The 17,423-nt window shown below is 43.1% G+C and overlaps 3 protein-coding genes across 3 annotated transcripts; 1 reads left to right on the top strand and 2 right to left on the bottom strand.

Moving 5' to 3' along the window:
- Positions 1-841: 841 nt before the first annotated feature.
- Positions 842-3,084, top strand: LOC132996193 (C-type lectin domain family 12 member B-like). Its single transcript, XM_061066520.1, has 6 exons — positions 842-858; positions 1,362-1,469; positions 1,644-1,772; positions 1,959-2,119; positions 2,227-2,351; positions 2,641-3,084. The coding sequence occupies exons 2-6, from the start codon at positions 1,415-1,417 to the stop codon at positions 2,756-2,758; spliced, it is 588 nt and encodes a 195-aa protein (XP_060922503.1). The 5' UTR covers positions 842-858; positions 1,362-1,414; the 3' UTR covers positions 2,759-3,084.
- A 355-nt stretch (positions 3,085-3,439) lies between these two features.
- Positions 3,440-8,013, bottom strand: si:dkey-219e21.2 (zinc-binding protein A33). The gene is made up of 10 exons (XM_061095814.1): positions 8,008-8,013; positions 7,614-7,785; positions 6,282-6,418; positions 6,071-6,172; positions 5,297-5,428; positions 5,096-5,215; positions 4,789-4,917; positions 4,276-4,354; positions 4,070-4,096; positions 3,440-3,969 (listed from the first exon to the last, which is right to left on the bottom strand). Exons 1-10 carry the CDS (start codon positions 8,011-8,013, stop codon positions 3,440-3,442), a joined length of 1,434 nt encoding a protein of 477 aa, XP_060951797.1.
- Positions 8,014-8,684: 671 nt separating this feature from the next.
- Positions 8,685-16,887, bottom strand: capgb (capping protein (actin filament), gelsolin-like b). Its single transcript, XM_061066076.1, has 9 exons — positions 16,790-16,887; positions 12,704-12,897; positions 11,358-11,512; positions 10,475-10,633; positions 10,209-10,358; positions 9,981-10,067; positions 9,563-9,695; positions 9,214-9,305; positions 8,685-9,069 (listed from the first exon to the last, which is right to left on the bottom strand). The coding sequence occupies exons 2-9, from the start codon at positions 12,894-12,896 to the stop codon at positions 9,004-9,006; spliced, it is 1,035 nt and encodes a 344-aa protein (XP_060922059.1). The 5' UTR covers position 12,897; positions 16,790-16,887; the 3' UTR covers positions 8,685-9,003.
- Positions 16,888-17,423: the final 536 nt, after the last annotated feature.

The raw sequence follows: 17,423 nt of genomic DNA, 5'->3' as shown, positions 1-17,423 counted from the left end.
TGATGTTCTGCGTGTATTGAAAACATTTCCAATACATGAAAAGATACTTGCGTTTAAGACAAAATGTAAGTTATTTTTTACCTTATGCATTTTTATTTTAAGCGTATTTAACCCTGACAGAAATCGGTTATTTTTTCATTTTCAAACAGATAATAAATAATCTATCTTTAATATTTAACACTGATCTTGAATTTTCTTTCATCAACATTTAAAATGCGTATATAAAACCCAGACAATATACATTAACAGATTATTTTTCAAAGCAAAATGAAAGAATCAAAAGCCGTACAAAGGCAGGAAATTCAGTTTTTCAGGCTGTTTTTCCAAATCTCAGCTCGAACAGATTTAAAAAGCAGCAGATAAACCAGATGATGTTTGATTACTTGAAGATACGGAATCGATCAGGTCAGCAGAAAAACATACAAACAGGCCTAGTGAATAAACGCACACATAACAACACATATATAACACCTCCAGCCGTTGAGATGCTGCTGGTATAAATACTTTGTGCAGATGTAGGCTGCTGGTTCCCTACACGCCCTGCCAGCTTCCTCTGCTCGGGTTGTTTTTTTAGAACACTTTTGATTTCTTGTGCTCTTATGCTGAAGAGAGCTGTTGTAATATGAGGAAGGGGCGGGGGCGGCCACATTCACTTCAGCTGCGAGGGTGAAGTTGGTGTAATTGATGAGAGAACGAGTGGTGAAAAAGACAGAAGAGGCTCAAGTAGCAGCATGGAGCTGAGCGCGAGACACGGTGGTCATGAGGAGGAGGAGGAGGAAGAGGAGAAGGAGGAGGAGGAGGAAGAGGAGAACGAGGAGGAAGAGGTGAAGGAGGAGGAAGAGGAAGAAACACCTGCAGGTGAGTTATAGAGCATCTCACACACCTAAAAAACACTTTAATTTCGCAATAAGGAAAGATTGTTACTGTATATGTGCATCACAGTGTAACGCTCTTGTACTCTTGTACTCTGTAGTACTTTGTGTATTTATACTGAAGTATTCTGAACAGTAACAGGCAAAAAGCCACAGTTTTTCTGCTTTCACATCCTGAAAATATCTCAGTTTTACCATAATGGTCATCAGAGGTCAAAAGGTGAAATCGTTTATGTCGTCTGTAGTCTTTGGTTTTTACAAATCTACAATTCCAGCAATGAAAAAGTAATATTTTGATGATTAAGCTTTCAAAGTTTCAATATGATATATAATTAGTTTACCCGTCTTTAAAAGAAAACTACTAGAAGAGAGTCACAAAGGACAACATTTCTCTATCCTCAGGTCAAACGGATATTCATTATTCTGTATTTTATTATTTCCAATCATCACTTTGCTAGTGATAAATTTGAAATCTGTGCTTTTCAAAAGCAGATGCAGTATCCTGTCGAATCGGTCACCCAACAACTGGAGTGATTGTTGCCATGGTAACACTTACCATCGTCACGACTGGACTCGTCTTGTCCCGGGTGATATTTGGTGAGTTTCAGTTTTCAGTTCATTTGGAGGCTGGTGAGTGACACATAAGGTTTGAGCTCCTGAAATTGAAACTTTCCGAAAAGGTGCTCCGTGAGCGTCTCAAACTCACCTCACAGTCATCGGGTCCACTTGTGTTCATATAACTTGTGTTATGTGTAAAAATGAATCCGTCAGCCCAGTGGGGAGCAGCACCGCAGGGTCACCGGACCCCCGGCTCTTCAGGAGACGAGCAGGTGGAGCGACTGCAGCAGTGTCGGACGGAGCTCCATGATCTGGGCCTGATGCTCCAGACTATCACTCAAGGTCATTCACGCTTTTCCTCTCTGGCCTCCTGCAGTTTGCTAGATTCAAGGATTGTGCATTCACCATTTTCTCATTGTATATCTGAGATTTTAAAGACAAAGTGAAATTTAGCCTCGCGAAATCACGGCTGAATCTTGCAGCGTTTTGCGTCACAACAACCAGGATGTTCCTTCCTGTTGCACATAGACTCCAGATGCAGGGTGTGTCCCAGCGGTTGGCTTTGGTGGCGGCGTCGCTGCTACTACTTCTCTGTGGGACTCGAGGAAAATCGTCAGTGGAATGGGAGTGCGGAGTTTTGTCGGGGACACAACGGCAGCCTGGCGGTGATTAAGGACTCTGCAGAAATGGTAAACGGCAAATAGCTCAAGGAGAAAGTATATATTTTGGAGTTTCAGATAAATCCACAGGTCACGTTTTGGAATTAGAATTCTCTAAACATCGCTTTCATTCTCAGGAGTTTATCCTCGGTGTGATGAGCAGGTTCCCCAACTTCCCCTTCCTGTGGGTGGGGCTGACGGACGCCCAGCAGGAGGGACGCTGGCTGTGGGGGGACGGGACGGACGTCCAGCACTACATGCCGTGAGTCCGGATCCACTGGGGCACGGTTCTCATGCGGCACAAGTCAACAATATTCCAAAAGACATTATTGATCTTTAGTCATATTTGATTGTATATTAACACACAAGCGTCATAATATTTGAGTTTATTTTTATAATGATATAATACATATATTCTGTACATCCATATACATATATACATTATATATTGACATGCTCACACATACATTTTATCTAATACTATATCAACTTTTATAGATAGTAGATATTATATATATTTTATTTAGTTGTGTGTGGTGTGTGTGTTGCAGGTGGGCGGTGGATTGGGACGCTGATCACAGGGACTGTGCCGACCTGAGGGGGGGGGGGAGTCTCTTCGCCGCAGACTGTGATGCGTACGGGCCGTGGGTTTGTGAGAGAGAGTCCTGACCGGCTGCACACACAACCAACACACAACTTTATATTTATAACCTCACAACGTGCTGGTAGAAAAATATAATGGATCTCCAGTCACACTTAATGCAAAGTTACTAATTTCTTTGAATGAAAAGTGAAGGAAATGTGTCCAAGGTTTTTTTTTTAACAGAGCTTTATATTCTAATAAATACGATTTACACATTTAATTATAGCTTTCCTCTGTGAAATGTGTAAACATGAAGTGTTTGCTGTGTATATGTGGAAGTGTGTATGTCTGCATTTTCGTGTAACTGTCAGAGAAAAGACTCTTTAAATACTTTTTCTTTAAAAATTGATTGTTTAAGATAATTCTTTTAATATATACTCATTTTAGCTTTTATAGTTTTTGTCAGTTTGTTATAAAAAATCATTTCTAACATGTATGTATTTTTTAATGTGCAATGATCAGTAAACTTTGTTGTATCCTTAGCACCTAGATGTCGTTCAGTCCTTATCCTTTATCTTTCTTTAACTCTGGTTTAATTCTAAGAGAGAAATTTAGATTCAAAGCTTAAATTCTAAATATTTTCTTTTGAAAGTCTCATCATGTGGATTTTAAATGTAACTGGGGACTCTGCTTTTAAACATCACTTCCTTAAAGACGAATTAGATTCTTTTCATTTGTCCAATAAAACTCATGGAGGTCCATCTCACTCAGTTTGAGATCTCGTGTGGGGGCATGATTCTCATGAGCGTGCGACCATCCAGCGGAGCAAACAGAGGGTACAGCGTCTCCCTGAAGGTTCCAGTGAAGGTGTAGATGTGGGACTTTGTTTCTGCGTTGTAGAAGGAGATCTGTCCTTCTTCGTAGTCTAAGTAGATCCCCATACGCTGAGGCACAAGGCCGACCGGCAGCGCCGTCTCCGGCTTAGTGCAGGCGTAGAAGTCGTGTGTGCTGCGCCACAGGGTCCAGAAGCCCTGCTTGGGGTTCATCGGGAAGCGCCCCTTCCGCTTGGAGACGCTGGTGGTCAGTCCAACGCGCCAGTAGCCGTGGTTGGCTATGTCCACCTCCCAGTAGTGGCGCCCGCTGCTGTAGCCCTCCCAAGCCAGCACGCACGGCCAGCTGTCGAAGCGCTGGGGGTTGTCGGGGAGCTCAGATGGCGTGTGGCCCTCCTGCACCATGCGCTGGTCTTCTGACACCAGCAGCCACGGGTGGCTGGTCATGGGGTCAAGAATCACATCGGCTGTAGGGAACAAGCGATAAATCAGGTTATCGTCCGATGTTTGCTGTTTGCCCAGTTGTCATGTGAGGTGAAGCAAGCGGACGGTCCAGGCTGATCTTACCTGAGGCACTGCAGATCCAACTCCAAACTGAAAAGAGAGAAACAGACATTATCGTTTATTAATTTGAAATACTCTTCATGCTTCTGAAAAATGAATCGAACTCAAAGAACGGCACCAGGCGATGACGGGTGAGCAGCAATCAGTCGCCCTGTTGAACATTGAATTCCAAGGTCAACACAATCTGGAGGGATTTAAAAAATACACACCTGAGTTGGGGATATATCTTGGAATTCCTGCTATCCAGGTCTTTTGCTTCGCGAGTAACCACACTTGTGGAATCATCCTCTAAAGAAAAGACAAAAAATAAAACATGTATGACGAGAGCTCGAATCCTTTATTATTCTTTATATGTGAACCTTCAAAAACACGAGGCTAATCGCATCATATTGAGAAGCTGGCTAACATTAAACAAGCTATCCTGCCAAACTCTCTTGGAATGAGAAAAATCTGTTTTCTTTGCTACATACACAACACCATCGTCTGCAAATGTGATGATCTGTTATCTGCAAAGTCACTATCAGTTCTCAAAGGCCGTCGCTATCAGGGCAGCAGTTGATCAGAGTCGTATAAACGGAATCACTTGGTTCATCTATTGAGCTCCAACACGTATCCAAGGAGCAGGGTTCACTCAAGTCCATGTTGCATAATTTTCTAACATGGTCTCATTGCCATTGAATGGAGCTTTGAGATTTTTGCGCGCTATGACAACCAATGCTCACCGTGCTGTCTTCCTTCAGCAGAGACCAGGTGATGAACTCCAGCAGAGGCATCAGCTTGACCAGCCGCTTCTTCTTCAGGCCCAACAGACGCAGCACTTTGCCCAGGTCCTCGCTCTGAACGCCGCAGCTCTGCAGCAAACACACACGTTCCTTTTAGACGCGAGATTTGAGACAGTGCATAATGATAACATTTTGTTTTTACTGGCATTAGAGCGAAAGACATTGTTTCACGCTTCTTAAACGAGCTGAACCTGGTACGTTTTATTAACCGAAACCTTCGCTCTAGTATTTTGGACTTTGGTGTCACCTCAGTTGCTTTCTGCAGCTCCTTCGCCCACTCCATGATCCTACCATGGGCTTCCTCATTTGCGTCCTTGTCCTCTTTATTTTCCTGACACTCAGACGCCCAGGAGCTCTCTGTCAGGAGCTGAGGACACAGAGAGGGTGAGTGGATATTGCTGCTACTGGGCCACACTCGGCACATCCACCCACTGGTCTTTGTACCGACCTTGTCGACATGACGGAGTTCGTCGGCCCACTCCAGGATCAGTTTCCTGCTCTCCTCCAGACTTTTCTCGGTACGCGGGTCTGAACTTTTTGCTTCTTTCTTACTGGGGCCTTCCTCTGCATCCCATCCGCCCTGTTGAAACACAAGACAAGAAACTGTCAGACAACATCAGACGCTCTTCAACACATAGTGGGGTGTTACTATGAGAATAAGAGGACTTCAGGCACAGACATTTCTGGAATCCTTCTGGTAAAAACAAAACGCTGCAGCCGATTTGCAGCTTCAATCTGTTATAAATGTGACTCTTGGGAAGTTTTGCATTTACAGATTTCAAAAGGGCCGTTGGTTTAAGTCAAATTGGTTCATGGGTACAGTATAGCTCATTGTCCCAGTCCTGGGTTACTGTGAAGCAAAGCAGAGGGTCAAAATCCTATCCTATCAGCCACCAGCTGCATGAACAGAAAGTAATCACTTATCAGGTTTATGCGATCATAAATCCTGGTTCACGTCATGTCCTTCACCTCTCAATAGGGGGAAAAACTGTCAGTGTGAGTCCTTACGGGAAACTGGCAGACCTTATCTCCAGCTATGAACTTTAAACAGGGTGAACTAATCAGCCAAATAAGCCTGTGGCTCCCAGCGTTTTATATTTCCTGCCTGAAAACAAAGGCCTCTTGTCTGGTTTGTTGGTTGACTCCTCTGCTGAGCTCTCTCTCCCTCTCTCCCTTTCTCCTTCTCTCCCTGTCTATTTTCCTTCCTTCACTCAGCTCCTACCTTGCACACTTGGTCAACTTGCTCTTTCCAGTGTTGGACGAACGACACGCACTCCTGCAGGCTGCGCAGATCCTTCAGGCCCTTCTGACGAGGATGCTGATGCTTGAAACGCAAAAAAGGGGCGAAATTATAACATTTATTCAGACTCAGACGGGAAGTTCAACAATGTCATGCAGGCGTTTTGTTGCTAAATCCAGAGTCTTTGGTGCACCTGTGCGCGCTTGGTGAGGTTGTTGGGGCGGGCGTGTCTGCTGGGGGCCGAGCTGTGGGCCTGGACGTCCTCCTCGGGCAGGGTCCAGCGCAGGGCCCCGATGGAGCTGCTCTGGGTCCTGCTGCCGTCCTCAAACTCTGCAGAGGGAGAAAAAAGTGTGAGTGTCGGACGTGATTCATCCACACAACTGAGTCCCCGGAGAAAATGAAAGGAGGTTTAAGTTTCAATTTTTCTGGAGGAAATAAATCAGTGCGATCAGATCTGATTGTTGGCCTTTGAAGGATGTCCAACAGTTTACAGCTCCAATTAAAGCAGATATTAAAGTTGGCTATCAGGGTTGGATTTAATTTACTCTGTGATATGACATTATCGCCACATAGCTGATCAAAGGTTATAAGTTGCAGAAGGAGCATGTTACATTTATTTTTCTTAATACGCACTTTTGCTAGTTTTCAGGATGCTCTTCATCTTGATGGTGGCGTCCTCACTCCTGTGAAGAAGAGATCTCATGAAAATTCAATACAATTTGGAAGAAGTATGAAAGAAATCATCCAAAAACTAAAATGTCTTAATGTTTTATTTCTTCTTTTTAATGATGATTCCACAAGAAAATGAAAAAACTCCATCTCAAGTAAAAGTGTAAGTATGGTTAAGTTAATTTACTTTAAATATCAAAGTAAAAGTACTCTTCATACAAGAAAAATTACTCCTGTCAGTTTAATAACATACATTTTTAAATAAGAGGCTTATTTATACTGATGTGTGAAGTTCAATTGTTCCTGTAGCAAAATATTATAGTACAAAAATTTAATTGTCTTTAAGAAAAATAAATTTATGTGAAAAATATTCAAGTGTAAGCATGAAACAAAATATTGAGAAACACATGATATCTCTATATGGTAATTCCTCTAATTATATAATTCATATTATAAAGATGCTATACATTTGCTCTACTACTAATTTACTTTGTTTGATAAGTAAGTTAAGTTTAAAAAAAGTCAAACAAGTGACATATATGTTAATGTGCCACTTAACCACAACTAAATCATAACAAAGGTGCCTATATCAATGATACTTGAAAATAAATGTTTTGTCAAATTTAGAAAACCGGTATTTTCTTAAGATGAGTGATTACATCCAAAACAAATCAACATATAAAGAAAGAAGTTCTGAATAAAAATAGAACTACAATGAAACATTATTATATTAAAACTGTACAAAACATCATAAATTCAAATGAAAACATGTTGTGGATTCAGTCATATCACACAGCCCTGCACCTGAATCATATATATATGCTGATGTTCCCCGAGTGCATCGGGTGCATCCTACCTGTGGTCTGAGGGAGCGGTGGTGCAGCTCTGCAGGTGGAGACGACTGGACGGCCGCTGCTGCTGCTCCAGGCTTTTTGTTCCCGTCTGCGTCTCCCTGATCCTTGGACTCCTTTATGGCCTCGGAGGCCTGGAAACGTCTCGCTGAAACCCTGGCTGCTGCCCGGCAGCTGCTGGCACGTCAGCCATGAGGGCAGAGAGTCTTTATAACCGTGATAAGTGAGTGGATATCACTGAGTGTGACGCACAGGCTCTGATTCTTCAGCATGTGTAACTGAAACCATAACCAGGCTTATAGTAATTACGAAAGTGTGACGGGTGCAGCTCAAATTGCACTTATGTGAATTTTAATGCCACTAACATGATTTGAGATATTTATATTTATTGTTATTTACGGTCATGGCCAACTCTCCAACGTAAACAACCGTAAAAGATGTGCATTGTCGACCTTGTAGGGAGGAGCTACTGCAGATAAAAAACATCATAAAACCATTGTAACGTTTTCATGGAAATCTTATGTGTAAATGTTTTAGTGTCAAGTCTTTTCTTCCTTTACCTCTTCTACCCCTTTGTTGTCCTGGGACTTATTTGCTGTTTACACTGAGTTTTTCTTTTGCCACGTTCTTGCATAAAAGTCAAGCCTAAGGCATTCAAATCAGAAAGACTTTTTGTATTTGTCACATGATATTTATACGTTTGCATACCTGCTGTTACCCGATAACTCCCAGGTTATCAACGGGGAAGAAACGTCTCTGTCCCTTCCCACATGCATCATCACGGCATCATCATCACTCTGATTTTTCAACTTGCAGTCATGAGCCTAATTAGTCATTCATACGTCTGACGGGACCTGGCAGTAATAATTACCTCTATGGGTCATTAAATTATTATTTACAACCAGTGGAGAAAAAGGATGTAAAACTACATGGTGGTACTCGAGTTAAGTACCTGGCTAGATTACTATACAGTTTACATTGAACCATGACTGTGACACTATCACACTGGGCTGTTGTGTTCATATAATATTCACACAACCTCATTGAGTTGACAGGAAAACTCAAACCACTTCCTCAACAAGTAACAAGCAGTTTCGGATTTATTTTTCAAAAGGCAGGCAAAACTGTGACACGCGAACAAATGTAAAAAAAACAAAATTCTAACTCTTTAACTTTTTTTTTTGTAGATCTCTTCATATCGGTGCTGTAAGCTGAAGAAGCTGGTTTGCTTTTACAAAAGTAGCATCACATCTCTCCGATTCTACCAAAGGTCGAGGACGAGCTACGGCAAATCACAAATATGTACATACAAGTATTTGCATTTAAAAAGAAATATGTTCCGTGTGAGATGCGGCCTGTTTTCAGATCTCCCTCTCGAACAGTCCCGTGAAATGTTTAGTTCCAGTTCTTGAAGAACTGCTTGAAGATGATGGTCTCCTTCCCCTGGGGCAGAATCTCCACCTGCAGCACAAAGCACATCAAGTCTCTCACTGTAAACGTACACAAGTGACCTCAAATGTACTGAGGGTGATGCTACAGACAGTTTGAGGTTTTCTTAACCTCAAATGGGCTTTATGTGTTTCCTTAAAGAGTGATGAGCAGTACCTGTGTTTTCATCCTGGGGTACTTCATTTCCTCGATGAAGTTATCTGCCATCTGCAGGGCCCCTGTCTTCTCCTCAGCGTTCGCTCCCTTACCTGACACCAAAAGAAAATCAGCCTTTAAAACATTCCACCTCCCAACAAACCATTATGTCACATCCAGGGGCTCTTAAGGTCTGTTCAGGTGCATCTGCCGGCCTCGCTGTTTAAGCATCAATCATTTTTCACGACGCTCATTAAATTTTCATCCGACTGGACACCGAATATCACGAGCCGCTAACCACTATCACTTTCCCTTGGTTTACATTTCAGGCAGCCGATGTTCTCCCGGGGGTCAAGCGGCGCTTCCTCACCTTTCCACACGAAGACCTTTCCGTTGGCGCCGTTGTCCAGGATGAAGCAGTCGTCCCGAACCAGCAGCTCCTTGGCAAACGGGCACTTCTCCGACACTTTGGTCTTCGTCAGGGAACCTGTGGCGTCTGACACCTGTGGAGAAAACAATCGCGGGTTTAGGTGGTTCGGACATCTTATCATGAGGCCTCCAGGGTTTACCGGGAATGCCCAACTGGGAGGAGGCCTGTAAGGGTAGAACATGAACTCTCGGAAGGGGCTCAAAATCCCATTTGGCCCTGGGAACGCTTCAGGAGGAAGGGGAAACCGTGGCTGGGGAGAGCTTCTTCCCCGACCCGATTTCAGATAAGTGGAAGCGGATGGATGGATGGAGAACAGATGTAAATGGTCATTTTGATATATCAGTGCAGATGAGGTTACCTTGTAGAGGGAGGCAGAGTTAGAGGCGTCCGCTTGGCTGTCCTCTTCTGGAGAACCCTCTGCGAGAGCTGGCATCTGTCCCAGGACCTGCTCATCAACACAGGAGAACCTTAAAGATCAGTTGGCTGGATTCATGTCACTTCCTTCCAAGTATTTATTGGTTGCAACTTTTGACGTGGAAAGCACAGAAATCAAAAGAATTGAGTTGCCTAAGTAACACGCCATTACCTTGAGCATCTCTTCAGGCTCCTCCCCTTCGTTGCAATCCATGATTTTTGCTTTGCCGTGTCTGTCCGTGTCACGGATCAACGAGGCGATCTCGCGCACTTTCTGCTTCTCGAACATGTTGGCCTGCGATCCGATCCACGACACGATCGTCTGGAAAGCAGCGAGGCCGCATCAGAGAAATGAGGAAAGGAAACTGACGGTTTCACCTTCATCTCATCAAAATGTTGTTATATTCTGCATGTCCATCTCTATCTGAGTGTCCTCACCACTCCGAGGTCCAGGATGAAGCAGTCTCCCTTGTTGAAGCTGCTCCAGGACATCTCCACCTCCTTGGCACGGATGTTTCGTTTCCCCTTGATTTGGTACAACCTGTGCACCGTCCCCGAGCCCTGAGGCCTCCGGAAGCCCGAATCCACACCACCCTCCTGACAAGGAAGAGATTGTTAGTAAAGAAACGTCTGCTGGCTCTAAACCTTCTTTCTCTTTTAATATTTAATATTATTTTACCTGCTGGGAAATGTCCCTGAGATTTCAGGTTTAACATCATTGTTTGTTTTAACAAGAAACACTTGGCATCTCTCATAAATGCACTTTGGCACAGAGGCTATAACACTGTATGTAGGGCGCGGTGAAATTATAAAAGACCTTATCTTACAATAACAGAGGCCAGATAATATAAAAAAGTCATAATGAAATACAACACTGACCCACGGTCAATATAATAAATTGTGTTGGATCTGAGACATTACGGGAAAAAAAGTTTATTCAGTTTCTCCGAAGGTGAATTTGTTATAAATTAAACGTTTTGATGCATAATACATAATGCATAAGATTTTCTGGAAAGAATAGGGAAACAATTACAAGATAATCAATATGCAAACATGATATATACCGATACAAATATCTAAGATTTAAAAACATAATACATTTTTAGTCTTTTATTATATTTTATTTTAAAATTCTGCAGATGTGTCTTCACATTTTTGCCGTATATTCGCTTGAATACCATTTACATGTTTTATTATATCTTATATAAATGGCATTTTAATTGCATTAGCAAAATTTAATTTTTATTTTAATTTAAACTTTTTTGCCTGAGGATATTTCACTTTTTATGTCAACGTCCCGAGTCGGATCCCTGGTGCTCACCTTGTAGCTGACTCCTCTGGGGAAGAGTGTCATGAACTCCGGGGACTCGTAGCCCTGAACCTGCCGGTGCTGGATGGGGTCGCCGCCCAGGAAGTTGTCCAGCTGGGTGCCCAGCATGGCACACGCCACCTGCTCGTCCCCAGACGACTTCTCACCTGCAGCCAAACAACAGAAAATATAAAGTACTGAAATGCCTCAACGCTGAAAAACATGTCAGAATGATGAAAACCTTTTTGTGAAAAGTTTGTATCAATCTTTTTGGTGAGATTGAGAGAGACCCTTGGTTTTTATTCATTTATTTACTCATTCATTTATGACTATTCTGACCTACAAATATATATAAGAGCATGAAATGTGATCAGAAAGGTTAAAATGTCAAAAATGAGGAAACAACACAGAGGTCGTTAACTGTAAACCAGTGGAGGAGGGTTCAGAGAGTAAAGGGCCCTCGACCAGCTTTGTGTTTCCTGAGCATCACGTACATGCTGGAAACAACAGACACATTTGAGCCCTGTCACTGTCCTGCTGCAGTTTTAATGAGCTGAAAAACCATCCCTCTCTTCCCCTCGGGACTTCTGTTCCCTCTCTCTTGTCATCCATTCATCCCCGTCCTAACACAATGAAGCCACGGGTCAGTGTTGTGTCTCGTGTGTCATCGCTGTCATTAGCGAGTTGGGGTGGGGAGAGGGGGGGGGGGGTTATTAGCTTCTCGAGCGCAGCACTGAGCCAGGGTTGTATGTGTTGTAAACATTGGACGGTGGTTAAAGAGTAAAACAAGACACAAGAGAGGCCATTTATTCTCCTTCCCTGCCAAAAAGTGAAGCCAAAGTGTCTTCATTGCCTCCTGGTGGCTGGCTGCAGTATAGGTCATAAATCCCACCTCTGAGCACTATGGCAGCGTTCATATCTGCAATGTTTTACCATCAGATTAAGATACATTTATTTGTCCCAAACACATGCACAGACATGCACAGGCACACTCATGCAAGGAGGGAAATTTAACCTCTGCTTTTAACCCATCTGGTGCAGGACACACAGAGCAGTGAGCAGCCATGTACGGCGCCCGAGGAGCAGTTGTTGGGGGAGTAAGGTGCCTTGCTCAGGGGCACTAGACAGGGTAGGGAGAATCCTCTTGGATTTTTGGACAGATCAATCCAGGTTCGTCTTTTTGTTGTTTCTCCGTGGAGTCGAAACCAGAGACGAACCAGAGACCTTTTCTGCCCATAGTCCAAGTTTCTGCCACTAGTCCACCGCCTCTCCCATCACACACCCAGACCCATGATCAGACTGTACAGATGCACGTTACATGATCCTATAACTCCAGATGTGTCCCCTGCCTCTCTCACCTATCCACATGTGCAGGTCGGCCCCCAGCTCGCCGCGGTTCTCCAGCACCAGATAGGAGTCCCCGTTGAAGAAGGCCCCCACCTCGGAGAGATCCAGAGGCACGGCCTTCATCTTCTCCACCCGCCACACTCGCAGGCCCGGCTCCCGGACCTCGGGGCCGAACTGACCCGGTGCTGCCTGGAACGTGAGCATTCTGCAAGAGGAGAAGAAGAAGAAGAAGACGAGGAGTAGTAAGACAAGAGGAAAGAGGAAGTTGGCCAACACAGGAAGTAGATAGGTTCCTCATTGTCACGGCTTGGGAAGTCATGCCTGGTTTTTGGTTGGTTTGTGGAGAAGTCGAAGCAGAAGTCAAATCCACAAGGGTCTGATACATGAGGGAAGTGACTGACATGTCACGATCAGAAGATGAGGGAGTATTGTTCTTGCTTTTCACTTCAATCTAGAAATATGACACTTCTTAAACTCCTCTGTGTGACTGAAAAGGTGGATTTGCGATGCGGGTGGAACAAAACATGTTGAGGAGGATGTGGTCGGAGTGATGAGCCCTGCCTAAAGACCACGGGCTACGTTACATCACTTTTCATGCAACACAACACCAAGCGAGCTGCACACCAACACAACACTAGTGTCATTCCACACAGGCGTGGCTGTATACATACTGGATCATGTCGCAGGGAGGGACTAACAATTGTAATTTACTTTTCTCTCACTGTGTCTCATATTTTCGCACCGTTTCACCCAGCTAAAAAAAAAACTGCAGGGTCGACGTTAACAGGCAAAATGTGTGAGGCGACCACAACACCCTCTCATCCTGTGTGCTGGTGCCTTCCTGTCATACTTTACCAAACTGAAACTCAACAAGGTTTGTAGACAGATTCTTATTGTCTCATTCTGTCCAAAGTTTAATGGCGTCAAAAAAATCACACGTGTGTCAGTATTGTGATTATCAGGTATAAAAAGCAAATGATTGCTTCATAAATAGAAGCTGAAACAAAAGAATACGCTTAGATGTATATCTTAGAGTAAAGATACGAACGTCAAACCTTCCCCCAAAGTTGACACACTGATATAGATGAGGTCGACAAAATGTTAATATCGACACCTCCCACTAAAACTTTTTAGCAGGTTGGACTTTGTATACTGGTCTGCAGCCAAAAATGTATTTCATTATCATATTGTTTAATGTATTAACTAGTATGGATGACTTTTATGATGACTGAATAATAAATAAACTTTATTCTTGTCAATTGACCCCAAAAAGTTTAAGGTCCTCTGACTAACTTTTCAGGGCTTTCAACAACATCTAATGATCTTGGTTATTAGATGGAGATGAAATCCCACCTAACCTCAGTTACAGTATACACAGCTGGGGACATGGTTAGTAAACTATCACTCTCTGATGAGGAAGACAATGAGATTTGGTTGAAGGCTCCAGAAAGGAGTGAGTAGATCTTGAGAGATCACTGGTTCCCAGACCAGGAAGGAATTTTCACACTTCCAAATATTGATGCTTGACCCCAGGACGGGTAAGAATTCTAGATCAAAGTCCACTTGGCGTCAGATCACATGGCTTTCCTCAGTATAGCGTGATAACCCAGCTCATACAGGAGGTTATGAACTGTAATATCACTAAGGTAACGGTAGGTCATGTGATTGAAGGCACCATCTCAATCTCCAGAGGAAAACCATGGGAAGTTATTAAAAGCCCCCAAAATAATCTGAGTCTTTCAAGCTTTTCTTGTTTATGACATTATTAAATAAACTAGATATTATAGTGTTAAAATAAACATACACACAATGCAAGGGTGGAACCTTTGTGGATGAGAAAACTCATATAACTATATAACCTTTATATAAGCAGTTTACGTTGGAATGCCACTGGCACCAGATCATGATGATAAGGGAGGATTAGTGGTGATAGCTCTCTTACACAACACGCTGCTGCCCACAGTGTTAAACATTAGTCATGAGTGTGGTCAGTCACACAGGATGCTAACATGCTAATCTCAGGATGTACGTTACTGTAAGAACGACAAATAATATCAGCATGCTAAACATTTAAAATAGTGACATGTCAGCATCTTGGCCTGCTAATATTAGCATTAAGCCTTCGGAGGCTTTGTACCTGAAAGCTACTCTTCCTAAATCAAATTAAAATAATATTTTTGAAATATTAGAGGTTCAATTTGACTTGCGTTTGAAAAACTTTGTTATTATTTGTTTGCGTGGTTCTTATTCACATAAAAATAGGCAATGATAGCGTCTTTTTCCATATGAGACAAATATCAATTTGGCATCCGAACACTGTATCTGTGTCCGACAGCCATCTGCACAAACATGAATGAAACATACTCTCAGGCATCATCTGACTGAAATAACCATTGAACACAACAGCAGCAGCTTCCCTCTGACAAACTGTCCTCTCCAGACATATTGGTTATCAATTATTAGTTTTTCCCCCCGAGCATGTGATCAATCAATTGATGCTGAACGCTACAGAGATAGAGACAGAGAGGTGGAGTGGAGCAGGAGGATCGGACAGGAGAAGGCCCCGGGGCGGCTCTCAGGCAGGGGCCCTCGAGTTGAGGTTTCAATGCCTGCTCAGCCGCTCCAAGAGTAAGTAAAGACCCTGGTCCACTTAACTGTAAGATCTGCTCTGGTACCTGCGGCATGCTGTCTGACTCCAGCTCCATCCTGCGGGTCCACTGGCCTGTGAGGGTTTGGGGATGTGAGGGGTCCGTCCTTTGGGGAGCGTGTGAGTGTTTGCTCTCACCTGGCCTGGTTAGCTTATATATGCTGGAGGTAACTGGAGCCGGCGTGTTGTAAGCCTACCTGCACAGTGTGTGCATGGGAGTGTGTGTTGGGGGATGCGAGGGTCAGGTTCCTGCTTCCTGGCTAAAGCTAAACACCAAGTGGATAATTACTGGAGAGCGGGCCGCTGGCTCCTCCATCTTTCCACTCTCCCCTTCTCCTCTGGCTCCATCTCCTCCTCCTCCTCCTCCTCCTCTTACTCCTCCTCCTCCTTTATCCCTGTATGACTTCTCACTAACCACGGTGCTTCATAACCATAGAGTATGTTTCATTGTTTATATTCTGGCATTGACAACAGACTTTAAATTGACTAAGAGCAGAAACAAAAAAGTTTTAAATAATAATGTAAGTCTTGCTTGTGTCATACAAGAGAAAACAAGACAAGGTGAGAAACGAGATACTTGTCCTGTCGGTGTCGGACATTAGAGAAGTTTAATTGGTAGCCTCTGGTTGTTTGGAGGAGACATAGACAGAGAGACAGAGAGACAGAGAGACAGATTGGACAGAGCAGGTTAGATGGAGACAAGAGGTCACACATCTACAGCTGCAGGCGTCACTGAGTCATGTGTTAATATGCAGACAGAAATGTGAGAGCTGACAATGCAGCAGAGGAAGAGGTGTGTATGTGCGTGTAAGTTTGTTTGTGTGTGTGTGAGTGTGTGTGTTTTTATGAGATTAGAGGATTTGAAACAAGACAGACTCATGCAGGAATAGGATCAGAAAAACAGAGAGATGAAAAAATAAATATATATTATCATATGTAGGATAAATTACACTTTTACAGTTGTAGTTAACTTTTGCTTTTCAACCAAACTTCTACGTCTCCTCCTCTGAGATAAAGAACAAGATCTCATCTGCTGCTACTTCCTCAACACCACACCCTTACCTTATATCAAGGAAGTTGTGAAACAGCTGCAAGTGAAACCTGGATTATAGGAAGTGAGAGAGAGAGGGAGGAGAAGGAGGAAGAGAGACTAAAGGAAAAGAGACTAAAGGTTAGGGATTTTCCCAACTGATAAAATGAGAGTGTATCAGAGAGTTAGTTTGAATGGACAGATGGACATGAGACAAGGTGGAGCAACTAAAGAGTCATTGTCCCGCTGTGAGACTCCTCCGCTGAAATTCTTGAAATTCAGGAATGTGTGGAGCAAAAAGAGACAGAAACAGGAAAACACCAGGAACATACACTGAGAAGAAAAGGAAGAAGGAAAAACAGGACTGACTTTAAGATCTTACAGAAGAAAAGGATAAAAACAACCTTACTTTTACCTTACCTTAGAGAGTGAGTGAGCAGTGGGACACAAACACGTCTGAGCAGAGAGAGCAGAGAAATCCAGTCATGCAAAGAGAAACACGTCCTTAAACACACAAATTCTTTCTCACACAGACACACACACACACACACACACACAAGATATTTCCTGCCTCTGTCTGCGGCGGCGTTGGCCCGGCCCCCTGACTCAACAACAAAAGGAGGAATAGACGAAACCTGATTGAATCAGGACTTGAAGTGGAGGGAGACTTCAAAAGCAAAGCAGGCTTGTTTCAGAAAGTAAAGACTAAGCTGATAAAACCAAACTAGCAACAGGTTTTAATTTTGGACTAGTTTTGTGTTTCTTTCTTTGAAAAAATACTAGAACATGTCATTCAAAATTACAAAATGTCTTCAAAATCCATTGAACTCCCCTTCCTCAGCTTTCTGGTACCACTTACTATGGGATAAATATTATATGCCATATTCCCAAAACTCAGAAAAGCTTTGAAAGGTTGAAACCATGAAAAAAAAGGTTTTGGTTTTGCATGATTTAAATTAAGTTTAATGAGGACGTGAGAAAAAGTCAGGATCCTGGAGGCTCGGGCATTTGCTTCTAACCATTATTTGCTTTTGTTCATTAATTAAAATACTTC

This window comes from Limanda limanda, chromosome 22, assembly GCF_963576545.1.
Source record: "Limanda limanda chromosome 22, fLimLim1.1, whole genome shotgun sequence".
NCBI lineage: Eukaryota > Metazoa > Chordata > Actinopteri > Pleuronectiformes > Pleuronectidae > Limanda > Limanda limanda.
The sequence above is the reverse complement of the archived record's forward strand: the minus strand, read 5'-3'. Positions and strand labels throughout refer to the sequence as shown.

What these genes read in the sequence shown, in the direction of transcription:
- LOC132996193 (XM_061066520.1), top strand. Translation starts at nt 1,415, where the DNA reads ATGGTAACACTTACCATCGTCACGACTGGACTCGTCTTGTCCCGGGTG. An exon ending in CTTGTCCCGGGTGATATTTG is followed by an intron (nt 1,470 to 1,643) that starts GTGAGTTTCAGT and finishes TGAATCCGTCAG; the next exon opens with CCCAGTGGGGAGCAGCACCG. An exon ending in TTAAGGACTCTGCAGAAATG is followed by an intron (nt 2,120 to 2,226) that starts GTAAACGGCAAA and finishes TTTCATTCTCAG; the next exon opens with GAGTTTATCCTCGGTGTGAT.
- si:dkey-219e21.2 (XM_061095814.1), bottom strand. An exon ending in ACCTCACCAAGCGCGCACAG is followed by an intron (nt 6,173 to 6,281) that starts GTGCACCAAAGA and finishes TTGCGTTTCAAG; the next exon opens with CATCAGCATCCTCGTCAGAA. An exon ending in AACTCCGTCATGTCGACAAG is followed by an intron (nt 5,216 to 5,296) that starts GTCGGTACAAAG and finishes CTGTGTCCTCAG; the next exon opens with CTCCTGACAGAGAGCTCCTG.
- capgb (XM_061066076.1), bottom strand. Translation starts at nt 12,896, where the DNA reads ATGCTCACGTTCCAGGCAGCACCGGGTCAGTTCGGCCCCGAGGTCCGG. An exon ending in CGACCTGCACATGTGGATAG is followed by an intron (nt 11,513 to 12,703) that starts GTGAGAGAGGCA and finishes GTTTGGCTGCAG; the next exon opens with GTGAGAAGTCGTCTGGGGAC. An exon ending in CCAGAGGAGTCAGCTACAAG is followed by an intron (nt 10,634 to 11,357) that starts GTGAGCACCAGG and finishes CTTCCTTGTCAG; the next exon opens with GAGGGTGGTGTGGATTCGGG.